This window comes from Tasmannia lanceolata, unplaced genomic scaffold (assembly GCF_043159265.1).
Source record: "Tasmannia lanceolata isolate RefF3 unplaced genomic scaffold, GAP_Taslan_0.1 ptg000007l, whole genome shotgun sequence".
Lineage (NCBI taxonomy): Eukaryota > Viridiplantae > Streptophyta > Magnoliopsida > Canellales > Winteraceae > Tasmannia > Tasmannia lanceolata.
In genome coordinates this window covers 6,813,782-6,823,311 of record NW_027518684.1, presented here as the reverse complement: position 1 = coordinate 6,823,311, position 9,530 = coordinate 6,813,782, and the positions used below count along the sequence as shown (strand labels likewise).

At 37.8% G+C, this 9,530-nt stretch overlaps 1 protein-coding gene across 1 annotated transcript; it reads right to left on the bottom strand.

Moving 5' to 3' along the window:
• Window positions 1-4,626: 4,626 nt before the first annotated feature.
• ELF4-L3 (ELF4-like 3) lies at window positions 4,627-6,355 on the bottom strand. The gene is made up of 2 exons (XM_077383852.1): window positions 6,186-6,355; window positions 4,627-5,209 (listed from the first exon to the last, which is right to left on the bottom strand). Exon 2 carries the CDS (start codon window positions 5,179-5,181, stop codon window positions 4,846-4,848), a length of 336 nt encoding a protein of 111 aa, XP_077239967.1. The 5' UTR covers window positions 5,182-5,209; window positions 6,186-6,355; the 3' UTR covers window positions 4,627-4,845.
• Window positions 6,356-9,530: the final 3,175 nt, after the last annotated feature.

The following is a 9,530-nucleotide window of genomic DNA, read 5'->3' as shown; positions in this document are numbered from 1 at the left end:
TTTGAATGAAGACAAATAAAACTCCTAAATCGAGGGTTTATGTTGATATATAAACAAGGTTTAGAATCAAACCCTAATTTTAAGTTTTAAGTATGAAAACCCTAATTTCAGTTGAAGAAGACGATGGCATAACAGTCATTTCCCCCTTTCTGTCTACTCCGTGACGTTAAAAAAACCCACGGAAACCACAGGGGGTGTGTTTGATGACTTTCAAACCACATGGTTTAAAGCGAAATATGGCCAAACCACAGGGGGTCTATATGTAATTTTCCCTTTTTTTTCTTTCCCCCAAATTTTAGGGGAATAATATCATTACAATTAATTAAGTGGGATATCATTGTAAATTGAAGGTCGGGTTGGTTCAAGTTATGTATTTTCTTGTCTAAAAAAAGATAGAAATTTTAGAAATATCTTTCCTTTTCAAACTTTTCCAAACAATTCTTGTAATCCAAACAGGGGTAGGTGCCGTTTGGATACATGGATTTTATAATCCAGATTTTATAATCCAAATTTTATAATCCATGTTTTAGGTTATAAAGTTTAGGATTTTACAATCCTGAATTATAAAATCCATGTATCCAACCCGTTAGAATATTTTGTGAGGAGGAACGCTAAATTGAAGACCGTCCTTCCAAATAAAAACAGCTGCAAGGGTGCCCCCATTGAACATCTCACTAGAGTGTATTTATTAGTCCTTCAATTTTATATCTGTTGGGACAGAGTGTTGCTTAGGTAGGACGGCACGAGACACAACGGCAAGTTTTGTTTATTAGGTTTTGGAGAACCTAAAGTGGTTAAACACCTATAGAAGGGATCCTGGTTGCGCTATTGGGGCACGTGGCAAAACGAGAGAGAGAGAGAGAGAGAGAGAGAGAGAGAGAGAGAGAGAGAGAGAGAGAGAGAGAGAGAGAGAGAGATATGGGGTTTCTTCTTTGGCTGTCTTCTTGGTCCCTCTTGGGAGTTGGGGTATTCTCTTAGGTCTTATTTTAGGATTTTTTCTTGAGGTTCTATTGTGTACGGTCTTGGTTTTAGTGAAGCAAGGAAATGGTTGCAGCTTTGAGAGTTTGGGTTTAATCTACTGTAATTCTTGTATATTGTTTTTCTCATAGTGAAAGATTTTGTTTCTTGCCTATGGGCATAAGCTTGGGCAAACCACGTAAAATCTCGGTGTTAATCTTGTGGCCTTTTTTTCTTGCGTTACTTTGCCGTTTAATTTGTAGACGAACGACTTGAATTTGCCCAGCAGATTTCTCAACAATATTTTTTGAGCCATTGTAAATGCAATTTGGTGAGATGGTCTAATGCGGGCAAAATCCACCAAGAACATGTGGCATTCAAAAACTATTTCGGTTATTTTTAGGCTACCTTTTAGGCATTAAATATTATTAGTTTTACTAGGAGAGTTAGGCGCTTTTGATGTCAGGCCTAGAAACCCACCAACCATTTCGAAAGGATCCATGGACTAAAATTCCTACACTGAAGTTCCTAGTGTTTTAATCATCAACTCAATGCCATGGAAGAAGCTATGGTTTTGTCGGAATCCACAATTTTAATCATCAGCTCAATGCCATGGAAGAAGCTATGGTTTTGTTGGAGTCCACAACAACACCTCTCTCTCTCTCTCTCTCTCTCTCTCTCTCTCTCGTTTTGGAGTTTAGAGAAATTAGGGTTTGGAAAAATGTAGGGTCTTCGATATAGGGTATAGAAGACTTATAAAGGAAATAGGTAGCTTATGTGAATATAAACTAATAACACTCGGGGTGGGTTTTTTCTATTTAAATCCAAACCAACCCGAGATTTTTTTGGGTGTTTCAATCTCAAACCGACCCAACCCAAGACCGTTGTTTTTTAACCCGGGCCATACTTTTTCCCTGTCGGGTCGATGAGGGTCGGTTAAAACCCGATCCAAGTAGCAACCCTAATTTTAGCCATGTTTTTAGCTTTTATTTACATTACATTATATGTACGGTTGAGATTAATTGCTTATGTCGTAAGTTAGCTTTTATGATTTTTTTTCCTTATAAATAGATGTTATCAAAGCATTGCAATAAGATTTTTTTGAATTATTGGATGAAAATTGGCCTTTAGGCTTTTGAGTTATTTGAAAACTTTTGAGTTGCTAGGATTAGCTCATATAGGAGTATTTTGCAATTTTCCTTTGAGAAACTTGACTTTGACTGGATCGAAGTAAATCCCATCCCCTTTGACGGTGATCTGACTATTGTATTTCCTACGACGGTGATCGATTTTTGTTTTGTAATGCATCATGGTCAAAAGGCGACGCACTTGTAGCTAGTTTTTGCAAGGTCAGCCTTTAATTCTAGGTTCCTCTTTTGTAAAATATACGTTCCATACAATTTTTGACAGCACACATATTACTGATTCCATATTAAGGATGTTGAATTTGACATGAATTTCAATGATAATGGTATGTGTTTTCTTCATATCATCTTACCTATAATTAATATGTAATCACATTTTGATGATTCTATATCTAATCGTGATATCTCTGCCTCGTTGATCCCTCTCGAAGGGGAAAAGAAAATAATAAAATAATAACAAATTATTAATAATTAAAAAAAAAAAGGCCCATTAAAAAAGAACATACAAGCTGAGTCTGTAATTTTTTTAGTGGGTAAGGTGGGATCGAACCTCCGACCTCAGACCTCAAGATTGAAGGTAAAAGCCTTAACCATTGAGCTAAAGATCCCATGAGCCTGTAATTATTAAAAACATGGAAGTGCAAGCTGACGGTAAAATGAACGATCTCTATATAAGAACTTAAACAGTTAAATTGGGCACTTAAGGAATATTTATTAATTTTATAAAATAAAAAAAGCTTTGGCCACACCCGCAAGAATCAAACTATGTCGGGTCGGACAAGTATGTGCAATCAAGATGGTTGTTTGAGGGCAACTCACTATTATTAGGTCATAACAGTCTTAAAAATAACAAAGTTAACGGCTTCCAAAGAGGCCTTAATGTCAGGCTTGCAAAGAGGGAGTGATAATTGAGTGTGTCAACTGATCAAATCAACTTATTATTAGTCTCGGTCCCGATCCGTTCGGTCCTTGATCTTGGTGGAATACCGGGCTATCCGAAACTTTTTTGAATGATATTCAAGAAAATACACTCCATAGAGATTCTCAGAACTAGAAGAACTATACTACATGTGTCTGGATCACGACCCATTTCAAATCAAACCGTGCATAGGAGTGTCATATGTCCTACATACATTGTACATATCTAGGGCTTTGTTTAAGAGAGGAAAGATGGAACAAAGTGAAGAGAGAGAGAAAAACGCGAAGTTATTTTTCATTTGAGTATATTTTTATATGTTACAAAAATGTCACTCATTAATCGACATAAATGAATGAAAATATGTATTTTTGCACATCGGTTTCCTCCATTAATACCTCGGACTCAATGTCTAGCACACAGTCCAAAATAATTTCGGACTTTAAGATATGGATCCCCATGGACACGGTTCAGATCCAACTGTTGTGCCCAAAATCCATGGTTAGCATTCCTGCCACAGATCTGACCCACTTAATTCCAATTTATCCACAGAAGTAGATATGGCCATATGGGCGACACCCACATCAGCATAATTCAAATTCCAGAGAGAAAACTATCTATTTCAAGGAATCACCCATGTGGGTGTTTCTCCAAAAGTTTAGAAAATCAAGCTGTGATTCCAGAAAGGAGGATCAGTGACTTTGGTCCACATAAAGGCACAATCAATTTGGAGAAAAGGGTGGGGAATCAACAAAAGAAGAGCCAGTTTCTAAAGGGCATTTATTACATAAAAAGGAAAGGAGAAGAGATAACCTAAGTAGAAGGATAAGCTTTGAAGTTGTTCTAGCATAAAAAAAACATTTGGGCCCTTTTGTCCTGATCTTGGGTTGTCACTGTTTATGGATATCTGTCTGTCTCTCGAACTCTAGTGCTTTGTTTTGGACTACCTAATCTGCATTTCTTTATTTATTTTTTTTCCAATCAAGGCTACAAAAGAGATTGCCATTGGCTAGAACAAAAGAGTGGTCAAAAAGCTCATCATCTCTGGTAAGAGATTCGGGCCTTGTGGTGTGTGATTGGGAACCACAAAACTGTCTTGAGTTGCTTTCTTGTATATGCCCTAGGCATCTTAGAAAATAAATAGCTTTACAGGCATTTTACAGAGAGATGCATGTTTTCCCCACACGCAAAGGTGATCTTAGCAAAAGGAATCAGCTAAGACAAGATAACAAAAGGGGGATTGTTAATTTCCAAGCAAAGAGATTGGGGAATTTAATCAAAGGAGAATAATGATGATGATAAACTCATAAACCTATTGATTGAAAAAATAGTAAAGACCCAAATCAGATTTCAACCTTTCCTACAACAAGAAAAGGAGAAGGAGAACTCAATTATCAGATGAATAGTATCTGTGGGCAGCAGAGAAGCTTTGTAAAATCTACATGGGAAACAAAAGCAGTCTGAATTGGTTTTTGTTATTGTTTTCAAATTATCAATCTCACCATAAAAGTATTGCCTACAATAGAATAGCTATAGAACTGAAGTGCAGCATAACTGTAGAACTAATCTTGAAGTGAAGCATCATAAAAAAAATGAAAGAAATAGAAGAGCACAAACAAGATTCATTTCAATGAGATAAGACAGTTATACATAAAATTAACAATGCAAGAAATCACCTATTATTTCCGACTTGTCGTCGAATCTACAGATACAAAGTTACATAATCTCACATGATCCAATTATAATAACTTGAACATTGAACATCCCTACCTTAATTTTGTTCCCACCATGTTAAAAAATCGGTACGGTTTCGAAGAATTGGATGCTCTAACCAGGCCTAATTCTCTTTTGACCAGGCGATTTCAAAGTCCCCGCAGAATCCCCCTCGGATGAAGCTTCCATGGACTTTGTAAAGGAGCTCGAGAGGTCCGCGTAGAGATCTACAACTCTCCTGATATTGTTGTTAAGCTCTCTGATCAGCCCCACATTCCGGCTCAGATTGTCTGGGATTTTCGACTCATGGTTCTGGTTAATCTCATTGATCAGCAATCTGTTCTGATCTAAGATGTGTTGGACTTGACCAAAGCTCCTCTGAAACGTTTGTAACATCTTGTTATCCATTTGGGTTCCATTGCCGAGGCCTGAAAATGTATCCCCCTCCATGAAAAATTCAATCCAATTAAAACTAGTTCTGCATAAAGAGATACCAAAAGAGTGAAGAAAAAAAAAAGTTAGTAAGGAAAATACAATAGAAAATGAGCTATGTAGAAAGGAAGAAAACCCCAAAAAGAAGACAGCAAGATAAAAACTTTGGAAACTGAGATTGCTAAGGGTACTCACCAACTGAACCTAGTAAAAAAAACATATTTGGGGACAAAAAAAATTAAAAAAACATATTTGGATCATTACAGCCATATAGGCATGAGAGACAAGGTCTGAACAGAAATCATGGCTTCCATGTTTTCCAAAGAGGGATCAGGTGACAAACATTGATTTTTTTATAATAAGTTGTAAAAACATAATTTTTTCCATAAAAAGGGAAATTTTAATTTTCACAAAATAAACAATATAAAGCTCCAATGTTCAATGGAGAAAGTGAGAATCAGCAGAACGAAAACCCAGTCAATGGCACAGAAAAGAAAAAAGAAAAAACCCCTGTAAAAGGACTTTTGATTCTGCAAGAACAGAAAAATAGGACAAAATTATTAGCCAAACCGTACACGGAATTGCAGAGAAATTCCTGAAGTGGAAAAGAAAAACCAAATCAATTAAAAAAGAAAGACAGAGAGAAGAAAAATGGAAAGAAAAGCGGAGGCTTGTTTGAATTCAAAATACAAAATAAAAATAAATAAAAAGCAAAATCTCCTGAAAGAATAAAAGAAAGAAAAGTTGAAGAAAGGCAGCAAAAAATAAATTTTCCCGTTTTTCGCCGATTCAGATAAAAATCCCCCACATCCTTCAATAACAACAAAAACCCATTTGCAAAAAGAAATCTTAAGACGAGATAAAATTGAAAACAGTACCAAGATTTCCGTCAACCCAATCACAGAGCTTCATACTACCGGCAAAACTAATTAAAAAAAAAAAAACCTAATACCCACCAAAAGCGAGAATTAAAACAGAAACATGGGATTTTTATTTGTTTGTAATTTTTCCTTTTCGCGTACCTTGGAAATCTAAGACATTTTTCTGCAAACTCGGAGTCCAGAGAGAAGAGAGAATATGTAGATTTGACAGTCACGCTACGAACCCCCAACCGTCCTCTTTCATTTACCGTTTTTTAATTTGTTTTCCTCACCCTTGCATCTATCATTCCTCTTAGTTTAATAATCTTACGAGTTTTGATATGGTGTAAGCCCGTATCGTCTGGATTTTTTTTCATCTAAAAGTACTGTACGGCTTACACCATAGAATGATCTAAACCGTCAATTTGATGGGCCACAACTAAAATACGTAAAAATACAGAAGGGAAAATGACGAAAAAACCACCACAAATGTCTTCTGGAAAATGGGTCAAATATTTGTATTTTGGGTGATGATATTTTCACCCCCCTGCAGTACTTGCACACCCCTTTATAACCTGATTTTCTTTCGAAAAGTGAGCAACTTTATGTCAAATCACGTTATAAGGGAGGTGTGGAAGTACTGCAGGGGGTGAAAATATCATCTCCTGTATTTAATCTTCTTTATTACACATGGACTATACATAAGATGATCACAACCGTTGGTTAGCTAATCTACCACCAACTAGCACATTGGGCTTGATCCGACATAGAAAGGAAATCCTATCAATATCTGTAAAAGTGAATGCATTCTTCACTAACTGCACTTGCATATATAGTCTAGTTTAGGGGTGCAATTTTGGCCCTATCAACCTTGACCCGTCCTAAGCCCGAACAGGGTCAGGGATGGATTTTCCAACCCTGAGAGCGGGTCAGGGTTCATTTTTTTAGACCCTGACTCAGGTCGGGTTGGGTTCTGGGTTAATGCCTCGGGTACCCTGACCCGGCCCGACCATAAGTTTTATATTATAGGATTGAACCATCTATGCATGTTTCTTTTGCTAATGTTTTCTATTATCTTGGATTGGTGTTTCTTTAGATTATTATTATTATTAATTGTCTCTGTTGCCCGTCATGTTGTTGAATTCATATTGTCTTATTTTGTTCCCTTTCTCTGTTTATTGATCATTTTGTTCTATATGGTAAGTGGTTGCTTTATTTTTGGCATTCTTAACAAGTATTTGCACTAGGGTCGATTAGGGCCTGCCCGGCCCGGCCTTGCCCAATCACGGCTGGCTAGGGCCAGCACTGAGCCCTGTAGGGCGGGCCATGGGTTGAGGTTTTTCGGCCCTGACTCAGGGTTAGGGCGAGTCAGGGCCAAGATAATGGGATCTAGGGTTGGGCTAGGGTTTTGAAAAGCCCGACCCAACCCGACCTTGTTGCAGCCCTAGTCTAGTTCATCAACTGGGACCACCCCAAAGAAGTAATCATGTAATAGGCCAAGTATTTGTGATTGGACAATGGTAACCGTTGGATCCAAGGAACTTAGTTCACTTTATCACACTCTTGGTTTATAAAACAGAGAAATTATACGTGCCTGCTCGGGCATGGTTGTTTACCGGAGGGGCACCATATAAAATCTCTATAAAACAATAAAGAAGGGAAATGATATCAGCACAACCATGTTTTGAATAGAAAGAGCAAACTTTCCTTTGTCCTGTATGCTTAACCAAATGTTACAATTTCCAAAAAACTGTCACCACTCACCAGTACAGTTGGACAAAGCATTACAAAAGTTGAGTCTGTGGCCATCGTGGTCGTCAGGTCGTGCCTACACAATTTTGTCTAAAAAATTAGACGAAGTTCATGAAAAAGTTGTGCCTATTAGCCTATATGAGGTCTATTGCGGGTAAAAAAAATCAACTTTTTGTACACCCATCTCTCCTTCAAACAACCAGATCGAAAATTTCTAAAAATGCACCCAATGCCTGCCTTGCCTGGATTGCCAAGGGACCAATAATTGACATTAACTTGATGCAATTCAAAGGTAGCTTCCCCAACAATATAGCGAGATAGAGACCTCAAGACTCTTGGTTGCTCAAAAGTCAGGATGGTTTACACAGCTACCCTTCTACTAGGTAAATACTAGCAACTTAACCTAGTCGTGTGCTACGGGTTGAATCTGTTTATGAGATTAATAAGGGAGATGATCGCAAATCAGGTCAAAAGGGGAGAGTGCATGTAATGCGCCGGGGGGTGGGGGTGTGGTAACTGAAGATTTAAAGCGAGGGTTAAGGAGGCAGAAATCTCCCTGCTATGAATTTTGGGTAATAAATGCCATTTCTCCAGATTTTTCCTTTAGTCGGCCTGCGCATCTTCTTTTAAATTCGTAAGTCCAATAAATTGTTAACGCGTGTGATTCAGGTTCGGTAGATCTATAGGTTCGGATCCGAAGCTCTAGATTCCGGAGCCTCGGAAAAGACCTGCACTCTGCAGCTTTAGTATGCATTTCAGCATTTAGTATGTTGGCCCTACTTATGGCCGGTCGTTGACACCCTAAAACGTGGAAGTTTACTCTCTGACGAAACCTACGGAAGATATTCGATCGACAGAACGACAAACTACCCTCAGATATTCCTAAATTACGAAACTACCCAATTTTGATATCCATGGGCGACGTCATAAACATTCCCCGAATTGCCATATTTAAGCCTCGTTCCACCAGCGGAGGTTTCAACTTTTTAAGATGGGCAAATGATATTGGCACTGCCATTTTTCATATAAGGGAGTCGATATTTTCACCCCACGCAGTACGCGTCGAATGACGTTATAAGGGGGCCACATGCGCTCCCCTTTTCATCACTTGGGACACCCAGCTGCATTGTACGTGGCAATCAGATCACTTCATTCCATCAAATTGAAATACATCAACACCTTTTCAGTCATAGATACACTGTAGCTGGGTGTCCCTAGTAATGAAAAGGGGCGCATTTATCATTTGCCTTTTCATAATTGCAACCAAGGTTTAAAATTTTGGTTTCGGTACCGGTTTCGGACCCTGAAATTTTGAAATTTCGACTGAAATTTTGACATTTCGGTAAAATTTCAGTCGAAATCTGGTACAAAACCCGAAACCAATATTTTATTCAATATTAAATTTCGGCCGAAATTGTAGAAATTTCGGTAATTTATCGGTAATTTAGGTCAAAATTTCGGTGAAATATTAAATTAATATAAAAAAAACAGATTTTTTGGGTCAAATTTTAGAAAAACCATAATTTCGGCTGAAATAAACGACCGTTTCGGTTTTTATCGATTTCGGTGTCGATCTCCACCGAAATCCGAAATTTCGGTCCGATTTCGGTCGAAATTTAAAACCATACTTGCATGTGAGAGCCGCCACCTCATGAATAATGACAAAATCTGTTTGAAAGTGAGCCTATGTGGCTGCTCTCACATGCAACATACATTCCGCGAAATGCCTATTGCAATAGACCCTAGCAAATCCCT